This window comes from Dryobates pubescens, chromosome 3 (genome assembly GCF_014839835.1).
Source record: "Dryobates pubescens isolate bDryPub1 chromosome 3, bDryPub1.pri, whole genome shotgun sequence".
In the NCBI taxonomy this organism is placed as follows: Eukaryota; Metazoa; Chordata; class Aves; order Piciformes; family Picidae; genus Dryobates; species Dryobates pubescens.
The window spans coordinates 48,234,440-48,260,277 of NC_071614.1; the positions used below are offsets into that span (position 1 = coordinate 48,234,440).

The following is a 25,838-nucleotide window of genomic DNA, read 5'->3' on the forward strand; positions in this document are numbered from 1 at the left end:
TACCTGAAAGGTGGTTGTAGACAGGAGGGGGTTGGTCTCTTCTCCCAGGCAACCAGCACCAGAACAAGGGGACACAGTCTCAAGCTGTGCCAGGGGAGGTTTAGACTCGAGGTGAGGAAAAAGTTCTTCAGTGAGCGAGTCATTCGTCATTGGAATGGGCTGCCCAGGGAGGTGGTGGAGTCGCCTTCCCTGGAGGTGTTCAAGGGGAGATTGGACGTGGGACTTGGTGCCATGGTCTAGTCGTGAGGGACAGGTTGGACTTGATGATCCTTGGGGTCTCTTCCAACCTTAGTTATACTGTGATACTGTGATACTGTGAAGAGTTAAGAGTGTTAAGTCAGAAGTTCGATACGTATTAACACGGTGACCACAAAAAGAAATGTGGATGGCTGCCTTCTGTACTTGCCAGGCAGGCAGGATAGAAGTCAAGCATTTACTGAAGAGCTCATTGGGGCAGGAGGGAAGTCACGTTCTGCTTTGAAATACACTTTAGGTCGGGTTTCTGCTCAATAGAGCTGAATCCAGTTTATTTCTGAGCTGTCACTACTGCAGAATGGCACCGGTTCAAGGATTATTCTGTGAGAAGACTAAGTGTAATTGGCAATCCATTTTTCCATTTCCATGCTATAGCCAGCCTTGACAAATTAATCACAATCAAATAGAGGCTGTGGGAAGGGGGCTACCTATGTATCACAGAAGAAAAATGAGGCCTCCTGCCGGCATGACAGACTTAATCTTTCAATTCACCCAGTTAGATTGAACGAGGGGACTGGTTGGTGTGCCTGTCACCAGCACTACCCATAAACAAACTGTTCACTCTCACTGAGAGGCTTTGGCAGATGTGATCAAGGTTGCTGAGTGCCACCAGGCACCTCACTGATCGCTGCTGTGCAACAGAGATCACCCGGGTTAGTCCTGAAGAGTCACCATGCAGTTCTTACAAGATTCCTGGAGAGAGCACAACATAAATTACCTTGTGAGGAGTGACTTGGTGTCTGATCCCACGGGAACAGAAGATTGCTTCTTGGTTTAGGTGGATACATTATGGTTACTGCACATGAAGCCTGGGACAGCAACAATTACTGCTAGCAGAAAAGACCTGAGATCTTTTGGTGGATGTTTCAGTTGGCTTTCTTCTTACATGCTTGTTGGAATGGCACAGCACATGTGGCACAGCACATTATAGCTTAAATATGAGACCCTCTTTTAACTGGCCTACTCATAATAACATTTTTCCTAATATCTACTGCAATGATTTTAGATTATAATCTAGTAACTGACATGGAAACAGGGCTAAATTCACACTGATGCAAGCCAATATACCCTGGTTTCAGAGAAGCTGTATTGGTTTGCACTAGTTGTGAAATATTCCTTTGCATTTAGAGGAATACACATAGCTTTTTATAACTGACCCTGTTTCCTTTGACTCTGCCTTCATTGGCTGCAGCAGAGGAGAAATGTGGCCCGATGTATCATACCTTTCTTCTAATGCTCATTTTGGGCAGCAAGGCCTTTGTTATCTTACTTTTTCTTCAAAGAGTATCCAGTCCCTTGGAAAGAACATTACTTTGAAGTCTGATTTGTAAACAATTTGTGAATCTCTTTTTATTCCTTTCAATATATTACTTATATGTGAGAGAGTGGAGTGTTTGCTTTTCTATATGTTACTAGATGATAATCTGTATCTATCATTTTCCAATTTAATTTTGGACAATGCAGCATATCACTTTCTCTTTTTCCCCATTCCCTTCTCTCTGTGATGTTTGAAAGAACCCTTTAACAGAAAAATAATGTATAATACTATTTATAGGCTAATGATTTGCTGTATGTGATGCTGTGGTAGTGGAAGACTTTCTGTCCCCTTCTGTTTTCATTTTTTCTCTGGAATAAGAACATTAAACTTTCACTTTTAAGGAGCTGGAAGTATCCCTTATGGAAAACACCATCTTTCATCACATGTTGTGTCTTGTTTTAAAAAAAAAAAAATATATATATATATAAAAAATTCTAGTTTGCTTAGTCAAATTGAGTGGCACTTGCAGGTCTCTTGTTGAGGAAGGTAATGTTTGATGTGATTCATGTTGTGCTGATCCTTAATGGGAAAGGTCTGAGCTAAATAGGAGTGAGTAACAATGTCAGCACATTGTTCCAGCTGCAAGCCAGGCACCATGTTTTCTGTATCCATTTTCTCTTTTTTCAGTTCTTATGATCCAAAACTTATTTTAGCACTGAATAAGATGACAATGTGAATTCTTCAAAATTCTGATAAGAAAAATACAGAGCAGGAAGAACTCAATCTTAAGACAGATAATTGCATCCTTAGGATAAGAATAAATCGGCTGTTTTGGTGGTGACCGGTGTGTGGTGTGTAGTTTAAGCTTTGTGTGCCAGTTCATTGTCCAGTGTTGGAACAAATGAGTATCAGTTGTATGCAGAATGCATATCAGCCTAAATTGCCCAGTGTAGGCTGTGAGCTGTAAACAGTGCAATCATGTAGCTTTTCAACTGATGCAGTTTTATAGCTTCTGAACATTAATCATTTTCTTATGCCTTTAATTACTGTAAGGTAGTTATACTTGTGTGCATAATAGGTGCTAAACATTATGCCACTAATAGCTTTTTAACCATTCTTTTGTTGTAGCTAGTAAACACAATGTAGCGGGCCATTATGAGTCCAGAACATTTTATTTAGCCAAGTGTCATTAGGGACATTGCTGCTGTAAGTTCAGTGACATTTTGAGCTGTATTTGCTAGCTGGTTGCAGTCTTGTAGAATTTTTTTCTGGCTTTAGGAATGAGGAAAGAATGATCCAGTTGCTAAACAGGCATGATGATTTTGAAGGTCTTTTCCATCCTGGTTAATTCTATTCTATTCTATATAGGAGAAAGTAGTTGCCGCTACTTACATGCAGACCATACTTACTGAGCAGTGCTCTAGGAATCTTCTATTTTGATGTCAACTTGTTAAGTTCTAATATACTGGTTTTCAGTAAAGTAATAGTTTAGTCGGCTCTTTATAAAGGTAGATGTGAGATTCAAAGCTGCCTTCTAATCAAAGCTGTCAGCTATGATGTGGGTAATAAGGGTGCATATTGGCGGCACTTCCTTGTCATTCCTGATGAGGATTTCAGGCTGTTGAACCTCATACCTGTCTTGCTCTTGAGTGGCCTGATTAATGAGTTGTCACCATTTTACTGAACATAGGTAATCAGAAACAGTGATTGTATTTGCCATGAGTGGCAACCAAGAAGTAGAGAATGTACAAGAACCTCTACCTGTTTAATTTATGCGGAGGCACAAGAGTTTATCAACTCCCTGTGTGTATTTGCAGTTGCTGTTTTCCAATTTGCACACAAGTGATGTATTTAAACTATACTAATATTGAATTTCTTAAGTAACGCCAGCATATTCGAAATTGTTTCACCAAGGCCAGCCACTGATGTTCTAGTTGTGGGAATTTCATGTATTTGATGGTAATGAATTAACTTCTGAATCTTTTCTTAGCTTATTTCATGATTTTAGGACTTCTTTTCCTAGTGCTTGACCTTCTTCCGAGTTTCCCATGTTGATTACATGGCATTTATGCTGACCTTAACTAAGCTGAACGCTTTGTGAAAAGGAATAGTTAGAAATGTTTCTCTGTCAGCACTTATGCCGACAAAATGTAGACTTGTAGTTCATAAACATATATTCTATTTAAATTACATGTGATTTCAAGAAATTATCTACTTCTAAAAAAAAATTACATTGGATAATGAATGATGTTAACTTAATAGACCAATTTTCACAAATTATTGAAGTTTCACAGTATTAAAGCTTCTGGCTAGGAGGAGGTCACCTTGGTATTTGCACTGAATATATTTCAGTCTTGGCTCCACATTTTATCACTCTTGGTGTCTTAAGTTTTCTCTTACCTCCACGATTTTTTTTAATCTACTTATTTTTATTATTTGCTTTTATGACTCTTACTGTCAACATATTTCACTGGTTTTCTACTTAGTAAACAAAATGGTTCTGCCTGAATTTCATGTGCAATCTTAATTTTGTAACTTTTAATGTATGATCCTTGCTATTTAGGTTACTCTGTATTTATTGCTTGGTTTTGTCACTGCCTACTCAATACATTAATGTCTGTGGGTCTCTAAATTATAAGACTTCTCCCTTTCCCTAAAATGTCAGAACTGATGATAGACCTCTTTTCCTTTTCCTCTTCCTTCACAACAAATCTAAAGATCTACTTAGTAAGCATTAGAAGGTAATCGTGTGCTTCAGTCCTGAATTGTCGTGTCTATAATTTCTGAATTATTGTGTCTATAATTCTCAGTGCTTAAGACAGTCTCATCACTTTGAAGCACATTGGATGCAGTTATTTAAAAGACACTTTGCTTTAAAAGAACCCAAACTAGCAAACCAAAATCGCCGCCACCAAAACACCCAGACAATCCTATCCAAGCACTGTTTGGCTACTCACGGTGCTTATCTCGCAGATTTCCTCAGCCACCCCGTGCGAGGAGTCACAGCCTCCCCAGGTCTGCTAGTCCACCCGTTTGCTAACTGATTTCAATCCCAAGGACCATGGCTTGAAACAACCAACCAACCAACCTAGACTGAAGCTAGCCTATCCCTTTTAATTTGGATGAAAGCAAAGGATGCTCACGCAAACATTTCATCTGGCAAGTCTGAGCGTAGAATATCTCCTGGGGAACAGAGATGAGTTGCTTGTGGCAGAAACATCTTCATTTGTACACTCCAAAGTTGCTTTGTTAAAATTAGTGTGTGGGCTTTGTTTCATTTCTTTGAGTTTCCAAAAGGACCTCAATCCCTTTGAATTATCAGTTATCCTCAGAGTGTTCCTGATGGTGTTATCCCACTCTTACATACACCGAACATGACAAAGGTATATATGAAGTATGATGGAAACTGATAGGAAACAAGATCCATATTAAAATTTCAGCACAAGGAATGTCGTGGTAGCTCACACTTTCATTGTTTCCTCCTTTGGTTTGGCACTTTTATTGAACACTGTCTCTTTCTTTAAATAGTGTTCTAAGCAGTTTGGAAAGTAGCTTCTGTTTGCAAAAGCTACTCTGAGTGCTGTCCTTAGCTTTTATTTTTTCCTTCCTTCCTGCACTTGCAATCTGTATAGACATTTTCCCAAACTGCTCTTGGAGAGGGTGTTTCTTAATTCAAATTAATTTCCCTTCTTTCAGTGTTCCCATTAACTCAGCATTACCTTGCAGGAATTAGATTGTTCAAATTCATTTGTGTCTAGCCTCCTGATTTCTAATACAAAGCCTCCTTCTTTGGCCCTGCTCAATTTTGGAGAGCCTTCTTTCATTTGGATCTCCACACACAAAAACTGGTGAACTACTGGCCATGTGGTGGATTTACCATGGCATGATTTGTATCTGTTACAATATTAGTATGAGTTATTTTTATTTGTTCTGAATTATTTTAGATGATGACTTTACCTTTGCTTTCTGAAGTAATTCTAAGTATTAATGTTCAGACTTTGATATAACCCTACAACCTTTCAATCCATTACTTTTTTTTCTGTCTGAGAGTTCCTGTAAATTCAATAGCTTTAATTTACATAAGCATCATGCTGCACAAGATTATCTTGCAAAGCTCATATATAATTCAAATAAGTATAGGTATTGATCACATTGTTTTTGGCTCATCAGTCCTATAGCTTTTCTTGCTTTGTTCTGGATCTCCTTTCTTTAGGACCTGATTTTAAAAACACCACCTTGTTTCTTACATAACTCCTGTTAGTTTCATAAATTTAATTAGAAAATTCTAACTAAAATTATTATCCCCAAAGCATACCACTTTGATTAGTTTTGGACAGTCTCACCAGCATAAGTACTCTTTTTGTTCCCTACCTTTTTAATAGGTTTTGTGCGTATTACTGGGACTTTATTTTGTAGGCTCTCAAATTGTGTATTTTGGCAAAAGAAAAGTACTTAGAATATTTTATCATGAAGAAGCCTGTGATGGTGTGGTGGCTTGACCATCCAGTCAATCTGTTAGGCTTCCTGCTCAGCAGGACAGGGAGGGAAAATGAGATGAAAAAGCTTGTCTGTGGAGGCAAAGACAGGGAGATCACTTGCCAAGTACCATAATGGGCAAAGCAGACTTGGGGGAAATTAATTTAGTTTATTGCCAGTTAAAATAGGTTTGCATAGTGAGAGACAAATGCCTTCCCTGCAAGGCTTTCCCAGGCTCAATACCAGCCCCTCACCCCCAAATACTCTGCCTCCTCCTTCAAGAGGAGCTCAAGGAGCTGTTTATTTTTATAGTTTTTTTACTTCTGAACATGCTTCACTCCTTCTAAAACCAGATTCCCCCAGTGCACCACAGACATTGTGGAAGTTCTGGGCTGCTGAACCAGCTGGAGCTGCCTGCATCTGGCACAGGACAATACACCTACTGCCAGCACCCTGACACCTGCACACGGTGCATGTACAAAAACATAGCTAGAGACCAGGAAACAAAATAAGGTTTTAGTTTCATTTAAACACATTCTCTGCCATCTTGTCCATGATTGCTGCAGTGGGAGATGGAGAGTTTGTGAAATGCCTTTTGTGTTTTTAAGTCACAGAGCTGGGAGAAGCTCTTTTCTCCCTCCACATGTAAAACCCTGCAAGGAGAACTGAGGTAAAACCTCTAAAAATCTACTTAAATTGCACTGTACAGTTGTCTCATACAGTGATAATTTTCTCCCCTCTATGCAGTTTTGGGATGTTTTTACTTGTTTCTGTCCCCAAAGATGTGGGGGAGACTGCTGTGGAAGTTGGGGACAGCATATTGATAATTCACTGAAATAATCCCTATCCAGCTCAGTGTTAGAGTGGTATTTTACACCATCTGGAGACATGCAGCTGTTGTGTTAATGCAAGCTATCTTGAATGTGATTGTAGAGACAGAGAGAAGGCCTTGATAAAATTGATGGACATCACATTAGGTGACACTCAACTCAAACACGTTCTGTTTTGATTTAGGTAACAAGCTCTTTTGAACCCACCCATCTTCATTTTCACATTTCCTCTAATTAAACATCTTTTATTTTCCCTGGTTTGCTTCATTGCTTAATAACCAATGAAGTTTCTCCATCCAGTAAGTTAAATGCTTTTTTTGTATGCCTGCCACTAATCTACCTGGAATGTCATGTTTCCAAGAGGATTAGATTGTGTTTGGCTGCAGCATGGAGGTTTGCCTCCAAAGACTTGTTTTCTCCAGGCATAGTGTGAGTCATCTCACGCTGACTGTACACACAAACTGAATTTAATAAAATGCTGAAATAAGCCACCCCTTTTGCTGCCACATGGCCACATTTGCAAGGAAATTGAGGTCGGAGGTCAGTTTTTTCTTACAGACTCAGGTTAGAGATGCCTGTTTCTTTTTAAGGGAAGGTCTTTAAATCTCACTTGTCTGAGAGGTGCTAAGAAATTTACATTTAAATTGTTGAGATCAACTTCTTCTTTGTAATGGGTTGCTGAACAAAACACATTTCTTAAGTCTTCCATGTCTTCCAGCTCCTCTGCCGCTTGATCTAACCAACCACAGCACAGGCTTCTTCTTTTCAAGTATGATCATTGCTTCTGTCTACAGTAATGGTCATTTGTATTGACATTTGTCTTTCTTTTATATGAGCCTGAATATTTCTCAAAATGGCATGGAAAACATGATTTGTTGTTTTGGCTGGTTGGTTTGTTGTGGGGTTTTTCTGTTTGGTTGGTTGTTGATGGTGTTTTGGTTTGGGCTTTTTTTTTTGTTGGTTTTGTTTGGTTTTGGGTTTGTTTTTTTCCTGAAGAACTGCATCTTGCAATCAAGAAAGGTGTGAATCAAGAAAAGTGTCTCCGGCAGGTCTAGGGAGGTTCTTTCCACCCTCTACTCTGCCCTAGTGAGACCACACCTGGAAACTGTGTCCAGTTTTGGGCTTCCCAGTTCAAGAGAGATAGGGATCTGCTGGAGAGAATCCAACACAGAGCCACAAAGATGATTAGGGGACTTGAGCATTTCCCCTATGAAGAGAGGCTGAGAGACGTGGGGCTGTTCAGTCTTCAGAAGACTGAGAGGGGATCTGATCAACGTCTATAAATATCTGAGTGGTGGGTGTCAAGTGGAGGGGGCCAAGCTCTTTTCAGTGGTGTGCTGTAGTAAGACAAAGAACAACAGGTACAAGCTTGAACATAGAAGGTTTCACCTCCACATGAGGAGACACTTCTTTATAGTGAGGGTGACAGAGCACTGGAACAGGCTGCCCAGAGCAGTTGTAGAGTCTCCTCTGGAGGCTTTCAAAACCTCCTTGGATGCATTCCTGTGAGGACTACTATAGGTGATCCTGCTTTGGCATGGAGGTTGAACTTGATCTCTGGAGGTCCCTTCCAACTTCTAATGCTCTATGATTCTATGAATATATATAATTTTCTTTTATCTTGAAGTATGCAAGGCTCAGTAAATGCACAATAGTAGCAAAATGCAAATTTGAGGTATTAGCAGAAATCATATTTTAAAAAAATACTTGTTTGACAATGAATGCTGTAATCCTTTGACACACTGGAGAACCTGATGAGATACTTTGTTGATGAATTTAAAAGGTAGCTGATGCTAGGGGCTGATTGTTAGTCAAGTGTTCCAGTAAGGAGGTGCTAATGTTGATATATGTAATTAGCAGATGAGTCAATGAGTTCTTAAAAACTGGAGGGAAGGTGGGAGAAGAGTCAGGGTTTTCCAAGAGATTGTGATTCATATATTTTTATTCTACCCGCTAGTCATTTCTTCCCTATTCTTCAGCATATGAGGACTTAAGTACATTGGGAGTATGAGATGCACAGCTGTCACCAGTCAGGTTTGCTGAAATCTAATTGAGGATGCCCCTGCTTACTGCGGAGACGGTTGGACTAGGTGACCTTTGGAAGTCTCTTCCAACCCAGACCATTCTACGATTCTATGATATCAGAGTTTTCAATGTCAAATTTTCTTTATCCTTTCTTTAAAGCAGTTTTCCCATTAATACAAACCCTGAAACTGATTCACAGTATCACAGTATCAGTATCACAGTATAACTAAGGTTGGAAGAGACCCCAAGGATCATCAAGTCCAACTTGTCCCAACAGACCTCACAACTAGACCATGGCACCAAGTGCCACGTCCAATCTCCCCTTGAACACCTCCAGGGACGGTGACTCCACCACCTCCCTGGGCAGCACATTCCAATGACGAATGACTTGCTCAGTGAAGAACTTTTTCCTCACCTCGAGTCTAACCCTCCCCTGGCACAGCTTGAGACTGTGTCCCCTTGTTCTGGTGCTGGTTGCCTGGGAGAAGAGACCAACCCCTTCCTGGCTACAACCACCTTTCAGGTAGTTGTAGAGGGCAATGAGGTCACCCCTGATCCTTCTCTTCTCCAGGCTAAACAATCCCAGCTCCCTCAGCCTCTCCTCATAGAGCTGTGCTCAAGGCCTCTCCCCAGCCTTGTTGCCCTTCTCTGGACACGTTCAAGTGTCTCGATGTCCTTCTTAAACTGAGGGGCCCAGAACTGGACACAGTACTCTTTTTTTGAATATATTGCTGTGATCTAAAGTAACAGAACAAGCAAAAGGTTTTCAGAGCAGCATTGGGAAAAATTTTGGGTAGCTGCTGGTGGCTTCCATGTACATTATATTCACAAAGTTGCTGCAATACAGCCTGAAATGATGTTAGTTTGGTTAGTTGCTGGTACAGTAGCATAAAATCAGATAAGATGGCACACTGTGACTCTTGCTCGACAAAAAGGGTATGTAATTTCAGATGGAGCTCACCTCTTGTCAGGCAAATCACTTCTACAGAAATGAAGCAGCATCTAAGCAAGGAGGGAAAATGCTTCCTCTTAAAAAAACAATGCATAAAATGTTGAGATAACACAACATTGCACTAACTCAAACATCCTGCACAAGCACTTGTCTTAGTACCATTCACATAGTGGGTGGTGAAGTTGAATGAATTGCCTTACTGTACAATGAAGAACAGAAGACATTAAGCATCACATAAAAAAATGCACCCTCCCCTCTGTTCCCCAGAAATTTTTTGAACACTAGATGTTCTGGGAATATTTCAGGTTTGAGTTGTTGTAGATTTTATGAATAGAGTAGCTGTTGGTCTGTGCAACCACTTAGTATGGTTTGCCACTGTCAGAGTCAAGAATGGGAGAAAAATCCACTGTGTGAATAATATACACAAACCAAAAATCAATGATGTATTTGTTAAAAGAGTAAACTAAGTAGATTAAATGTGCCTCACACAGTATCTTTCTGTTCACCCAATCTGCCCTATAACTGTTTTCAACATGTATCTTCTGGGAAAAAAACAGATAAAAGAAATATTTTTTGGTTTGTTGCTTTTTATCTCTTTTGGTTTTAGGTTCATAAGGAGTAAGTATATGTTGTTTCCACTGATTTGCTTTATGTGCTTTTAGGAAATCTTTGATTTCCCTTGGAGAAGAGATAAGAACTGTGCTTCAGTAGAAATACTGTCAGGTTGTTGTGTTTGTATTTGTATGTGTATGGCCTTCACCAAGCACTCTGCTGAGTTTAGATAATCCAGCTAGGTCTTTGGGTTGCATCTGTCAAAGCAATTGAATGTGGTGGAAGTGATCTAAAGGATAGTGCTGGGCTGGCAATGCTGTCTGTTTTCTTTATGTGACTTTGTGTTTTTGTCCGTTGCCTATGTATGTTTTATTCCTGTGAACTCTCTACACTGTCATATCCCTTCGTTTTGCTGTGGTAGCTTTTCTTCCCTCGTGTCCCTTATATGCATGTGTCTCCCCTAATCCTTGTATTTGTAACTCCTGTCATAATGTGCTGCTGACTGTAGTTGAAATACCGAGAGCTCCAGTGAAGCCAAGAGCCCTGATATTAATTTGGCCACTTTGAGCCCTCCTCCCCAAGGTTCTTCAGCCCCTCTTGCAGGTCTTTTTTCTCCCTCCTTCGTTCTTTCACCCCAACCTGCTGCACTTCAGTGTGCTTTCCCAGCTCCTAATGTCTGCACAAAAATCCTGTCAGCAGCAACGAGTCTCTGATAGCAATTTTCTCGCCTACCTAGCCTGTAGTGGCAGATGCATTAGTAGACATCAGGGATTCAGCAAGGAGAGGTACGTCAAGAATGTCTCAAATTCAGGCAAGCCTTCAATTAGAGCCTACAATCAATTGCAAATGCATTTCCATTGGGAACTGAGCTTTGTGGGGTCCAAGATCATTACTTTATTCCTATTGCTGAACAGCAGATCTCCAGATTGAGGCTTTTCTCAGTGCTTAGAGGCACTGTGTGCTAAGGAGAGCCTGGGATAATGTCAGTAATGGTTAAACATCGCTGTATTGGACCATATTTTTTTAAGAAAAACTACCAATTTCAAGTGGAAGCTGGAGTGTGTGGGGGTTGGGAGGTTGGTGGGGGGTTGGTTGGTTTGTTTGGGTTTTTTCCCCCTCTTGCAGCGTTAGCAAAGCACTTCAGGAAAACAGGATTAATACTCTGGATGGATTTCAAATGCATGTAGATGTGGTGCTTAATGACATGGTTTAGTGGCAGACTTGTCAGTGCTAAGTTAACAGTTGGACTTGATCTTAAAGGTCTTTTCCAGCTTAAACAGTTCTATGATTCCATACACACTGCTTCAGCTGAGAGCAAGGCATTTTTATTTAAATCAATTGATAGAATAAATGTTTAACCTTGTTGGAGTTGTAAGTACAATGAAGCCAGTATTGCATTGCTGTTCAATTCAGTGTATGATGGGAGATTTCACAGATGACTAGTGCTTTACACTTTGTTTCGCATTATTTTTGCTGTATTATGTTGCCACCCTGGAAAAAACCAACTTGCTTGCTATATATGGATAAGTAGAAGATTAAATACTCTGCATTAAGGAGGTCGTGTACACTTGGAAACCTCTTTCAATTAGCATTTCTCTGTACAACACTTGTTTCTGGAATCGCAATTTGGGATATGGTGTAGAGCGTGTTTTAGGAAGAATGATGTGCTTGAGCTGAGGAACAGCTGCATACTCGTGTCTAAATGAACGTGCAATTTATGGAAACACTGCAAATACACTCTCACAGGTAGGTTTTGCAATTGTGAAACTAGCTGTGCAAGTATATCTTTCACTTGCATTTGCATTGGGTAGGCTTTCTCTTACCATAGGAGAATGCTGATTGCCAGAGTGGTGAGATCGTTTCCCTTCCAGTGCTGTGGTGGTATCTTGCTGCTGTTTCCACTATTATGCTCAGCTTGAAGCCTTAACGTTCCACATGGGCATTAGAAGTACCCTGACAGACAGAAAAGCTCCATCACTTGCACAGTAAACAGCACAGCTACGAAGCAGTTTGCTTCCCAGAGAGCTTCCCAGTATTGCTTGCTATATATTTTTACAAGACTCTTACAGAATTCATTTATCCATGATGTGATCCCACAGCAAGCATACTCCCTATAAATGCTGGAAAAGGAATGAAACCAAAATTTTGATTTCTGACTGCTGCAGGAAAGTGAAATTCCTGTAAATATGCAACTCTCCTGCAGAATGGCCGTACAACACTTTCTGCAGTAAGGTGCACATAGGGAAGCTCTAGTCCTCTTCAGCAGTCCAAGTATAAAGGATTTTCCAGCAAAGCTTCTTTTTCATTTTGTCCCAACGCTAATTAATATCCAACAGTTTGGTAGACTTGAAATCTATTTTTCCTTCAGTGGACTCCCAAGAGCTGTAAGCGCAAAGCCTCCCTCTGCTCACGTGACCTCAATAATTACAGTATGTGTCTATACTGAACTGACACTCTAAAGACAATTATATGGTACATACTCTCCCAATGATACCTGCAGAGCAGAATGGGAAGTGAAGCATGGTGTGATATCATGTGTTTCAGAGGAACAACTGCATAATTTTTTTCTTGTATCTTAGGCACCTTTGCCACTGATCTCTTTTCCGCTGCAGCCATAAGCTGAGTCCAGCCTTGCAACTTGTGCTGAGTAAATGTCTGAGTTACAGATGACGAAGGTGGGTTGCCATGCTGATGGTCCAAGACACCACTATCAGCACAACAATGAGCCCTTATCTCATGAGCTGAAGCTGAGCCAGCCCATCTTGGCCTGCAACTGGTCTTGGTTTCATCGATATGCACGGAACTTATAATATGCCCTGGTTGACTTCACCAGGGATCATTGGGCTCCCAATGTACTTCTGTGAGTGAAGAGCAGTGCTCTGCTATTTCAATACACTAGCTTGTGTCACTGTATCATAGCAGAAAGATTCTATGTTATAGAATTAATAAGGTTGGAAAAGACCTCAGGGATCATAGAGTCCAACCTATCACCCAACACCTCATGACTAACTAAACCATGGCTTCAAGTGCCACATCCAATCCCCTCTTAAACACTTCCAGTGATGGTGACTTCACCACCTCCCTGGGCAGCACATCCCAATGGCCAATCACTCTTTCTATGAAGAACTTCTTTCTAACATCCAGCCTAAACCTTGTGTGGCACAGCCCACCTGGCTACAACCTCCCTTCAGGTAGTTGTAGACAGCAATAAGCTCTCCCCTGAGCCTCCTCTTCTCCAGGCTAAGCAACCCCAGCTCCCTCAGCTTCTCCTCATAGGGCTTGTGCTCAAGGCCTCTCAGCAGCCTCATTGCCCTTCTCTGGACACATTCCAGCAACTCAACATCTTTCCTAAACTGAGAGTCCCAGAACTGGACACAGGACTCAAGGTATGGCCTAACCAGTGCTGAGTACAGGGGCAGAATGACTTTCCTGCTCCTGGCCACACTCTTTCGGATGCAGGCCAGGAAGCCATTGGCTTTCTTGGTGGCCTGGGCACACTGCTGGCTCATGTTCAGCCAGCTGTTAACCAGTACCCCCAGGTCCCTTTCTGCCTGGCTGCTCTCCAGCCACTCTGAAGCCAGCCTGTAATGCTGTGTGGGGTTGTTGTGGCCAATGTGCAGAACCCGGCACTTGGACTTGTTAAATGCCATCATGTTGGACTCTGCCCATCTGTCCAGCCTTTCAAGGTCTGGAGAGTCCTCCTACCTTTTAACAGATCAACACCTGCTCCCAATTTTGTGTCATCTGTAAATTTACTAATGGTGGACACAGTCCCCTTGTCCAGATCCTTGATAAAGATACTGAATGGGATTGGGCCCAGCACTGATCCCTGGGGGACACGACTAGTGCCTGGCTGCCAGCTGGATGTGGCACCATTCACCACTACTCTCCGGGCTCAGCCCTCCAGCCAGTTCCTAACCCATCGCAGTGTGCTCCCATCCAAGCCATGGGCTGACAGCTTGGCCAGGAGTTTGCTGTGGGGGACAGTGTCAAAGGCCTTGCTGAAGTCCAGGTAGACTACATCCACAGCCTGCCCCACATCCCCCAGGCAGGTCACCTGATCATAGAAGGAGATCAGGTTGGTCAGGCAGGACCTGCCCTTCCTAAATCCATGCTGACTGGGCCTGATCCCTTGACCATCCTGCAGGTGCTGTGTGATTACACTCAATATGACCTGTTCCATAATCTTGCCTGGCACTGAGGTCAGGCTGACAGGCCTGTAGTTTCCAGGTTCATCAGTCTGGTCCTTGTGGATGGGCATCACATTGGCCAGTTTTCAGTCATCTTGCATTTGTTTCTAGATGCTTGTTAACCATTTCTGCCAGCTGCCTCTTCATCATGCAGCCGTTGACTGCAACTGGCAATCAGTCTTTAGGAACTGTATGTATTTTTCTGTTGTTGATGCTGAAAAGGCATGTTCCTTGCTTGAAAGGAATTGAGAGATGTATCATGATTTCCTCAGAAGAATGTTTTGTTTGTCTATTTTGAAGTTTTCTTTTTCTTTTGACATTTAAAGCACATGCTAATTCATTACTCCAGCACAGTGTAGGAAGGATACAGTGAATATGTGCAGCTTTTTTTCTTGGGATAATTGGGGTAACAGAAAGGTTACTGTCTTTTCACAGTACTTAATTTCACTCTTTCTGAGAGTTACTTTTTGAGTAGACAGCAAATAAGGTTTTCTCTGGCTGAATGAGTTCAATAAGGCAAGGTAAGTTGTTTAGCAGAAGATTCATGGCTCTTCTGTGCAATCTTCAATGCAGGTGATCCAAATGAGGGCACTTCCTTTCCAGTTTCTGAGTCTCCACAAAGAGGATCGAGCTAGTTGCTTGTCAGCTTATCCCATCACACATGGCCGTGGTTACTAAAAAACCCAAAACATCAAAGGCAAAAAACACTCAACGATAGCAAGAACCCAAGTTTGTTGGTAGAATACTGCCATCTCCACTTCCAAACAGCCCTGATTTACTGAGGTAATGGGAATCAGCCTAGCATGAGTGAATTCATTTTGACTACGAAAATATATCTTTGACAAGATGATTATATAGGATCAGTTGCAAGATTATACTGCTAGTTTCACAGTTGAAGGACAAGTGAATGTATTGAGTTAACCCTACCTCCAGCATGCTGTGCTGTGCATCTCATTTGTCCCCTTTTCTTGTCATAAAGTGATAAGGCTGAAGTGTTAACGATTAGTGTGTTGTCAATAACTTGCCTTAACCCACATGACCGTAATGAAGCACAGCTATTCACGCCTCTTGTGATTCAGAAAGCATTTGTAGCAACAAAAACTATTTGCTTTCAGAACATACAAAGAATATTGCTCAGTGACCTTTTTTTTTTTTTTTTTACCTGGGAAACATCTTTATTTTCTGTACCATCTGGTGCTGATGATTCCCTCATAGCAAATACTTGATGCATGGTGGAAATACCCTGTCATGCTGACTGCAGAGAGGACCTTTGTTACACTTCCACAGTTGAAAAATGTGACTTGAGCTACTATTTGAAGAGCATCCTTTTTATATTATTAAACATCATTGACAAATATCTAACAAATGGGAGTTACTACATTTTGACAGTCATGTTGATAAAACAATGGGACTCTGATTTGATTTGAGAATACAGGAACAGTCTGCAAACTGTTGCATCCTGATATATGCACAAACATGCCAGTGTAGATATTTTTCTGAGAAAGTATGAGAAGCACATAATGAGCACATAATGCTGATCTGCATTTGATTCTTTTCATGGTTTGCTTCAGAATCAAACCATTAAACCTGGCAAATGAAAGTTTTAAGATTGTGGCGAGCCTTTTGGAAGCCATAGAGAAGTAAGCACATTTTAAAAGAATACAAACCTGTCAGCGGAGCTGATTCACAGAAAACATTAGGCATCTCAGTTGAACCTGTAAATTATAACACTCTACCCTTGCAGCTACTGAAGTGATTTTCTGGATTGACATTTGCTTGTTAGTATTATAACCTAACTGATATGCTCTGTTATCGTCATATAATAGAATACATAGAATACATAGAATAAACCAGGTTGGAAGAGACCTTCAAGATCATCGCAGCCAACCCATCAACCAATCCAACACCACCCAAACAACTAACCCACGGCACCAAGCACCCCATCAAGTCTTCTCCTGAAAACCTCCAGTGATGGTGACTCCACCACCTCCCCAGGCAGCCCATCTTCAGATACACCATATTAAATGTTGATTTTTTAGCGCTTACGTTTTGTTCAAGGGCTTATAATAAAAAGGTGGCTTTACCTGATTGCAAGTTAGATATTTTCAATAAGATGCAGCCCTGGATTGAGCGCAGTAGAAGAGACAGATGAAGGTACCAGCACCTCTACAATTTGGGAGTACCTTAAATAGATTTTCCTTAATTTTATCTCACAGAATCCATGTTGCACTCTTATTCATGGAAGAACTGGTATACGTTTTTCAGCTATTGCTCAGGCATGAGTAGACTCCACAGTGTGAATGTTTCTCTACTAAGCTCCTCAGGCAAAAAGGCTGAGCATTTACACTAGAGCATCTAACAACAGGGAATCCATCACATATTTCCTGTGTGTTGAAACAAGGGACTTATGTTCTTACCAATTGCTTTCCAGGGAATAAATACAAAATGTAAGAGAAATTTGAACATGCATCTCTACAGTTACCGTATTTCTTAGTTCTCTACACTATGCTATTCTAAAACACACATTTATTTAATATCAACATTTTCCCAATAATTCTACCAGATCTTGTCATGTGGAAGATTATGGCCATGATGACTACAAGAAGTTGCTCAGTATACAGGTTGTTTCAGCAGCCATTTCTGAAGTCAGTGTTAAAATTTCCAGGAATAAGATGAGCAAGTCCTGGGAAGGGATGCAGAAGCTCATAAGCTTGAAGGTTTTGTGAAGATTTCATAGGCTGTCACCTGTGCAAGGACATACCAAAAGCAGTAGAGTTCAGATGAGGTACATTTTATGTGATGGTAATAGAATGGGGTGTTTTTAGTGGGGAGCATTAGGGCACAGTCATTCATCATAGCAACACACAAAGAGGAGAGAATTTCCAAGAGCAGCTGTAGCCTGGTTGATGCTGGGTACCAAGTGAACTAGTACCAAGTCAATACTAAAGCTGGCAGTCACTTTTCTTAAAGGTGTATACAAAGGCAGCTGTCCTGTCTAGAGTGGCATTTTAACTGTGAAGCAACTGGGCAAAGATTCAAGAGCTTTTGTAACAATTTCCAAGCAAATGACAAAGATTTTGGAGCGTTTCTGGAGACACAGCTGCGATACAGCCTTGTCCCATATGTCCAGAGGGATAGGCAGGTGAAGATGGTCGACACTGACGTACTTTCCAGAGCTGGTAGTGTTTAATGAGCAGAGCAAAAAAACTGCATGTATGATCTCTTCTTCACCCACCATGTCTTTCCAACCATGCAGGACTTTCTGTACATCCTTGTTCCTATCAGGTTTGCACCCATTGTGGCTTCAGCTATATCGGATAAAACCATGCCTTTTGAAGGAGGACTCCAGAACTGAAACAAGCACAAGAGCTGGTGGCTGCTTGCTTCTAACATTTGATGTACTTGAGGGGTTGGAAGTAGATTGTGGCACAATGCAATCAGCTGGCAAACTACAGAGGGCAGCAGTAAAACTCGAAATTGATGAAAGAGCTGTTCAGGAACCAAAGGCAACACTCACTTGTTTTGATGGTATAAGCGGGTTTTGCTGCCAATATACTGTCTTTGCCTCTAAAGGCTGTAGGAAGCCCAGTCCAAGTTAGAGGCCTGTGTCTCTGGCTAGGAACACCCTTCACCATTCGCCTGTCCATGCCATACAACTCTCCCTTTTTCCCTAGCCAAATCCAGTGAAGTCATAAAGAGGCACCACTTGCCTGTGCCTTTGCCTTTTTGTGCCCTTGTCCTTTTCAGTATTCTGGAGGAGCAGTCACTGCAGTAACATGGGCCAGTGTCACTCTTATTACTTTACCTGTTTTATCTTTTGTGAAATTGAGCCTTTAGCCAGAATTGCCTGAGCTGCTGCTCCAGCAGTCGGTTAACTGTGAGGCTCCTTGAGCTCATTTTTCTCAAGTAATTTGATTCTCACGTGCTCACCAAGATTGCTTTTTTGCTGAAAGTAGGGAAGGGGGGATGGGAGTGTGTATGGGAGCAGACCAGAAATGCTATGACAAACAAACATAGCTTAGAGATAAAATATCAACACAAAAACATGTTTAAAAAGATCCCTTCTCACTTTATTTCCCTTTAACCTAGTCCTATAAACCAAAATGGTTTTCTATTTGAGAGTCCGAGACACAGAGTCTTTTATGCTGGTGCAGGGTATGGAACAGGAGGCTAAATTCCATCCTGCTTCTGTATAAATCCAATAAGCCAACAAGGTAATCCTTTCATGTAAATTACCAGAAATGTGTGTAAAATGCTAATTAGATTTTATTTTTTATTATTTTGTTTTTGGTAACTAGTCATAAAAGGCTTCTATGGATTTCAGGATATTCAAGGCTTTTTATTTTGGTTGCTGAACAATTTCCTTTACATTGTGGTTACTCAGGAGTAATTGAACACCAGTTTTGTAGATAAGCCTGTGTTCAGATTGGTTATATGGCAGCAGCTTTCTAAATAATGTACAGTTTATGGAAAGATTCAATACAGTCGCCTGTGCTTTATGACAGTTTAGGGCACATACCCTGCTGTAAGGAAGTAAAAAACAAGCCTGAGAAGCTAATCTTGCTGGAGGGAGAATTGTTCTGAAAATAAACCATTCAGTGCATAAACAATGGTTTATCAGTTGTCTGAAATACACATTTGTCCCTCTGCGTGGTGTTCATTGTATGTCCGGCAGATCTCCCACACTCAGGCACAGAATTTCTACATTATGAAGTCCCAGTTAGTTAGTTAGGATATTGCTAATTTGAGCTGAATGTCTTCTTGGATGTCTGTGATTTTGTATGATGAAAATGGGGCCGTTGGAAGTGCCTGCTTTGGGTTTTGTTAAGCGTTCGTTATTTTGTGTCCTAAGAAATATGCCTTGATGATATCAGCAGCGTTAATAAATGACAAAAGAATGTATTTTGCCAGCAGCAGTAGCACTTGTAGGATCTTAGCTAATTTGCCATCCTGGACTTGAAAGAAAAGATTTTTTTAAAATCACAAATATGCTTTACTGAGCAATGTGTGCAGAGGGAGCACATGCTAAATGTCAGTGTTGCCCAAACACTGGCTGTTTTGCTTGCTGCCCTTGCTGGATGGTTGTCACAGGATCACAGAACGTTCTGGGTTGGAAGGGACCTTTAGACATGTGGTACTCTGAGGCCTCTAAGAAAAAATAAAACACCAACATAGAGTTGAGTCCTCCAGGATGAAAAAGGTCCAGGGATGGACTGGAGAATTGTAATTTTGTTATTCAATCCCATAATCCTGCTATCTCTTTATAAACTGGCAGCAAGGCCAGCTCAGTCTCTTTTTTTTTTTCTTTCTTTCTTTTTTCTCTTTCTTTCTTTTAGTCTTTATTTTTCTCCTCTCCCTCCTTTCAGCTCTCTGGAGGAAGTCCCTTATCTGGTAACAATGGGTCCTGTTCATGACCTTCAGAGGCCTGACTAATTTTCCCTGTGCAATCTTGGGTCTGCTTAGACACAGTGGAAGGGAGGCAACAAGGTTGGGGGGCAGTGGTGTGAAGAAAACAAGCACTGGATTTTTGTGGTTTAGTCTGGTTGGGTGAAGGTTTTTGGGACTTTTTTCCTGTATCCTGTATATGTATTAGATGTGAAGAATTCATGTATTTCTATTATCTAGTCCAACCCCCAGCAGTGAGCAGAGAAATTTTCCACTAGATCAGGTTGCTCAGAGCCCTGTCCAACCACACCTTAAATGTTTTCAAGGATGAAACTTCTACCTCATGGGAAGTGTGTGACAGTGTTTCACCAACCTCATTGCAAAAAGTGTCTTCCTTGTCTCTAGTCTAAATCTCCTCTCTTAAAGCATAAAACCATCTCCCCATTTCCCTGTCCAACAGTTCCAGATAAAAGGACTGTCCCCTCTCTAAGTACCGAAAGGCCACAATAAAGCCTCCCTGGAGCTTTCTCTTCTCCAGTCTGAAGAATCCCAATTCTCTCAGCCTGTACTCAGAGGTGCTCCATCCACTGGATCATATTTGTGACCCTATCACTTGTTGACCGCATTTTGTGGTCATCTGCTGGGGGACAAAAACTTTGCAGAGTCCACTTACAGAGAGCAGTCTTTCGGGGATGTGACTCAGGGTAGAGGCATAATTTAGCAGTGTACAAGTTCTGATTTAGGTTTAAAGAAGATAGGAGCCTGGAGGGTAATGTGTCAGGTCAAAGAGCTGGACACATCTACTTATTTTTTACAGTGTCTGCATTTCAGTTTACAGTGCAAAGATGATGTGTGATGTAAGAAAGCCTATGTGTGTGCAGCTGTATGCCAGATTTCATGACTGTTTCTGTCTGGTCCCACTGCCTGCTTGTACACTGTGCCTGCAGCTCCACCTCTTCAAAAGGCTGTTCTATTAATCTAACCTACTGAGAGCTATTCATACAGCTTATTGGGTTTTATTTTTAAATCTGCACAAGAATGATTTGCTGCCCTCAAGTTAAGAATTTAGAGGAAAATTAAATTAAGGCTGCCTAAGTAATGAAAGCATTTTTAGATTTGATAGATAGAAACCATCAAAGTAAAAAGTCTGTGTCCCTGGAATGATTTCTGATATTGTGTAGTGCTGGGAGGGAGTTACTGTTGCTAGTATATCATGCAACATCAGGCCTTAAGTTCATATGCTTATGCTTCACGAATTCATTAATTTCCAAAGTTGTTCATTGTTTTAGGTCATAAATTAAGAGATTTCTAACTCAAACATTTCTGTCCTTATAAGGCCTATGGTGTGGGGGTCACAGTGTCATATGGCTTTGCTGACAGAAGGCTTAAAGATAGCAAGCCTTAAGAAAGCCCTTATGCCTTAAGAAATGTCTGAATGTCACAAAATGTAAGCCTAGTATTTATTATTGTGATATATGTGTTACCTTGTTGCCTGCCTAGTATGACACATAAATAGCTCTCTGTTGTTTCCACTTCTTCTAAGTGTTAGAGCTTTCCTAACTAGAGCTGAAAAAAAACCCAACCAAATGAAATCAACCAAACCAAAACAAACCTATAAAATCCAGGAAAGCACCTCTGGTCCTAATTTATTTATTTTTCTTTTCTTTTCTTTTCTTTTTTTTTAATCTGGAAAAAAAGTAATTGGTGGTACCTAAAACCTTTATACACATCTGTGAAGAAGGGAGTTGACCAGTTTTAATCCAAAAATAGTCCAAAAAAAATAGGGGATTTTTTTCCCCCCAGACTGTGGTTCTCTTATATGTGTGGAAAAATGTGTATCTTACTTGTCTCTCATTTCCTCTGTCTTTAGGTTTTCCAAATGAGCCTGCTGCTGTCATTGCCCTTAACACTATAAAGGAATGGTTAAGCAAGAATCACAATGAGGTATGGAATGAAATATAAATTTCTCAAATTTCTACCTAAGGTTATGGTCTTTGACTCCAGACCTGTGAGAGGAGTAAACATAAGCTTGAGCTTTGAAGTCTGTTATTTTGTTGTGAGACCAGTGAAATCAGGTCAGGACAATATAGCTGGAGGAAGATGGTTATATTTAAAAGCTAGACTGGAGGTGGAGGGAAATACCTTTGTTTGAAACCATGCTGTGTGTTTCCTGTGCATTGTTGCTTTTCCTGGCAAAGTAAAAGACTGTTCTCTTCCTAAGCTGCTTCTGAGCGTCAGAGTTTTCATCTAATAATGAGGAGATTCTTGGAAAGGAAATGTATATACCTGTTGTCAGTGGAAACAGCCACCAAAGGTGTTCCGGGGTCACTTTGCAGTAAGGAGCTTTATGATAGTGTTTTCTGGTTTCATTAAATTTTGGGTTGCTTGCAGTGAAGTGTGTGTTTTCCCTGGAACATTCACTAAATATGTGATACAGCTGTGAATTTTTAGCAGGGCTGGTCGTCTTCTGGTGACACGATGGTGATTATTTTTACAAGATTAAAAAGTACTTCCAGTAGAATGATCTTTGTATCTCCCCTTCCTTGTTTTTATTCTTTCTCTGGTCTGAGTTCTTAGCAGCTGATAGTTCCTGGTGCTGGACTGCAACAAAGAAGTGACAGAACAAATAAAATAAACTGAAGATAGGCCTGTTTCCTCGTGATGACAGCTGACAGATTTCAGACAGCTAGATTTATTCTGTGGTTTTGCCTGAAAACAGTTAACAAAGCATCCAGTGGAGAAGCACTGGATACAGGGACATAATTGGTAGTGCTTTTCTTCTAGCAGTGTATTCAGGGAGCCTTTTTCTCAGGGCAAGCTGGTATGTGAGGGTATGAATTTAGCAGGTTTACATGATTTGGTTTTTACCAACATTGTCTTGAAAGGAAATGCCATGTCGAGATCTGAATGGTATGTTGAAGTTTTCAGACCTGAAGCTATGCTAAGAAGTACATACACATTTGGGACACCATTTCATTGTACCACTGAGCCCAAGTTAGCCTCCTATGACTTAAAAATCTAAGCAGTGAAGTAAGGAGTTTTGGATGAACAGTCTTTAGTAATGCTTTACGAGCCTAAAAGCAAGCTATAGGCTTATATTTTCTGGAATCTAGTCTGCTGGTATGTAATTTTATCCCTTAAGTGTAAGGTTAGAACCTCTATGCTTGCACTGCTTTTCCATCTTATAATATCTTTTAGTTGCATTTTTACTGCATAATTTTAAAAACAGGCTAAAATCTTTTTTGGCTTCGTAAGTATTTCTTCCTGAGAAGCTGAGTATGTATTGGATACACAGCCCTTCATTACTTTTCTCTTAATGGTATTATGAGAAAACTGACTTCAGTTCCTAGACTGCCTATCAAAAGTGTGGGCATTTTCCCAATGAAAGCCGTTTTCTGAAGCATTTTACTCTGCAGTTTGGCCGTTGCTTCTCAGCTATATGACAGCTTTCACTTGCGATACAATCTGAGTCTTCACTTTCATCTCTTTCTCTCTCCTTCTTGCCTGGAAACTCCTGTATCCTGAGCATCATCTCTCTTTCTTTTAGTTAATGTGTTATGTCCATGTTGTTCTGAATCCCTGCACAGCCTTTGAGTTCCTCCCCTTTGTCTTCATGAAGCTCTAGGTCTGTTTTGGAGGAAGACTTGAGGTTCATAGCAGATAGTGCCGTATCTGTTCACGACTTTTACCTGAGTTAGAATACTTTTTCTGTATTTTGACTTGTGTTTGCAAAATGCTACTGTTCTCATGTTCCACAGAGATTAGTATAAACTATGAACACCGGATATGCACAGTTCCTCCTTTCTCTCTAATAAATTCCCTTCTAATTCTTGACCTTCTTGGCTGCCTGTCTCTAAAGCTCCTCTCTTGCTCCCTGTAAACTCCAACTTAATCTGACAATTTTTTTTTTAAAAAGTAGCTGTAGTTTACAGTATTAGGCAATGAAAAGAGCCCAGGCTGACCTGACTGCAAAACAATTGTTAAAAATGATCCTACTGAGCTTACATCACAGCTATTTTTTTGAATTTGGACTAGTATAGCTGATAGTTGCCATAGTAGATGTTTCCTAACACCCTGAATCCCAAACTCACCAAGCTGAGGTTACGTTTGGCACACCTGAAGATGTACATGATGCTTTTCAGGCAGTTATTGCATATCAGTGAATATGGGAAATCAGAGCTAATTTTGGAGGCCTGTGGATGTAGTCTACCTGGACCTCAGCAAGGCCTTTGACACCGTTCCCCATAGCAAACTCCTGGCCAAGCTGTCAGCCCATGGCTTGGATGGGAGCACACTGCGATGGGTCAGGAACTGGCTGGAGGGCCGAGCCCAGAGAGTGGTGGTGAATGGTGCCACATCCAGCTGGCAGCCAGTCACCAGTGGTGTGCCCCAGGGATCAGTGCTGGGCCCCATGCTCTTTAACATCTTTATTGATGATCTGGATGAGGGCATTGAGTCCATCATCAGTAAATTTGCTGACAACACCAAGCTGGGGGCAGAGGTTGATCTGCTGGAGGGTAGAGAGGCTCTGCAGAGGGACCTCGACAGGCTGGGCAGATGGGCAGAATCCAATGGCATGAGTTTAACACATCCAAGTGCCAGGTTCTGCACATTGGCCACAACAACCCCATGCAGAGCTACAAGCTGGGGTCAGAGTGGCTGGAGAGCAGACAGACAGAGAGGGACCTGGGGGTGCTGGTTGACAGTAGACTGAACATGAGCCTGCAGTGTGCCCAGGCAGCTAAGAGGGCCAATGGCATCCTGGCCTGCATCAGGAACAGTGTGGCCAGCAGGATCAGGGAGGTCATTCTGCCCCTTCACACTGCACTGGTTAGGCCACACCTCGAGTCCTGTGTCCAGTTCTGGGCCCCTCAGTTTAGGAAGGAGGTTGACTTGCTGGAGCGTGTCCAGAGAAGAGCAACAAAGTTGGTGAGGGGCTTAGCCGGGAGAAGAGGAGACTCAGGGGTGACCTTATTACTCTCTGTAACTACCTGAAGGGAGGTTGTAGACAGACGGATGTTAGTCTCTTCTCCCAGGCAGCCAGTACCAGAACAAGAGGACACAGTCTCAGGCTGCGCCAGGGGAGGTTCAGGCTGGATGTTAGGAAAAAGTTCTATACAGAAAGAGTGATTGCCCATTGGAATGGGCTGCCTGGGGAGGTGGTAGAGTCGCCATCATTGGAGGTTTTCAGGAGAAGACTTGATGGGGTGCTTGGTGCCGTGGGTTAGTTGTTTAGGTGGTGTTGGATTGGTTGATGGGTTGGACACGATGATCTTGAAGGTCTCTTCCAACCTGGTTTATTCTATGTATTCTATGTATTCTATTTGAGAGGTTTTCTTAATTTTTGAAGGAAGTGGAGTGCTGGGTTTCAGTCGAGATACATTTTGAGGGTCCTGTTATGCATAACTTTGTACTTTTTTTTGTACAAAGCTTTCCTTCCTCAGAGTTTTCTGCAGTCTGCTGGCTTGACTTTTAGACTATGGCATACTAGCCTGTTTCACTTGTCATAAATAGGTCAGTAGCAAAATAAAAATATGTAACAGTGCTATTTAAGATGGCAGTCAGATATGGAGTGGAAGGGTTCTTTGAGAAGCATACAATCGTGGGGTTGCTCTTGTTTAATGCGTGTAACAAGGTGAGTGTAATTCATCTGCTTTAAATGAACTGCCGCAGCTCTTTGCCAGCTGTCAATCTGATCCATTTTGTATTGTGTATTATTACAGGAATAGGTTTTGGGCTTTGAGTAGTAATGTTATAAATCACCCAAACTTCTCTCAGAAGTAGCTCATCATACAGCAACAGAAATGAAAGGAACTTTCTGTGTCTCAGCAATACAGACTCTTCTTACTGCAATTACCGTATGATACAGTTTTTTCTATAAACTCCTGTCATAAAGATAGAGCAACTTTCACTAC

The 25,838-nt window shown here is 41.3% G+C and overlaps 1 protein-coding gene across 6 annotated transcripts in view; it reads left to right on the forward strand.

Moving 5' to 3' along the window:
- Window positions 1-25,838, forward strand: part of MACROD2 (mono-ADP ribosylhydrolase 2) — a 1,047,040-nt gene that overhangs the window by 706,723 nt on the left and 314,479 nt on the right. For all 6 annotated transcript variants that reach the window (XM_054180117.1, XM_054180116.1, XM_054180112.1 and 3 more), the window contains exon 8: window positions 21,794-21,867. In XM_054180117.1, the coding sequence (XP_054036092.1) occupies window positions 21,794-21,867 (74 nt within the window). The remainder of the gene's footprint in view (window positions 1-21,793; window positions 21,868-25,838) is intronic.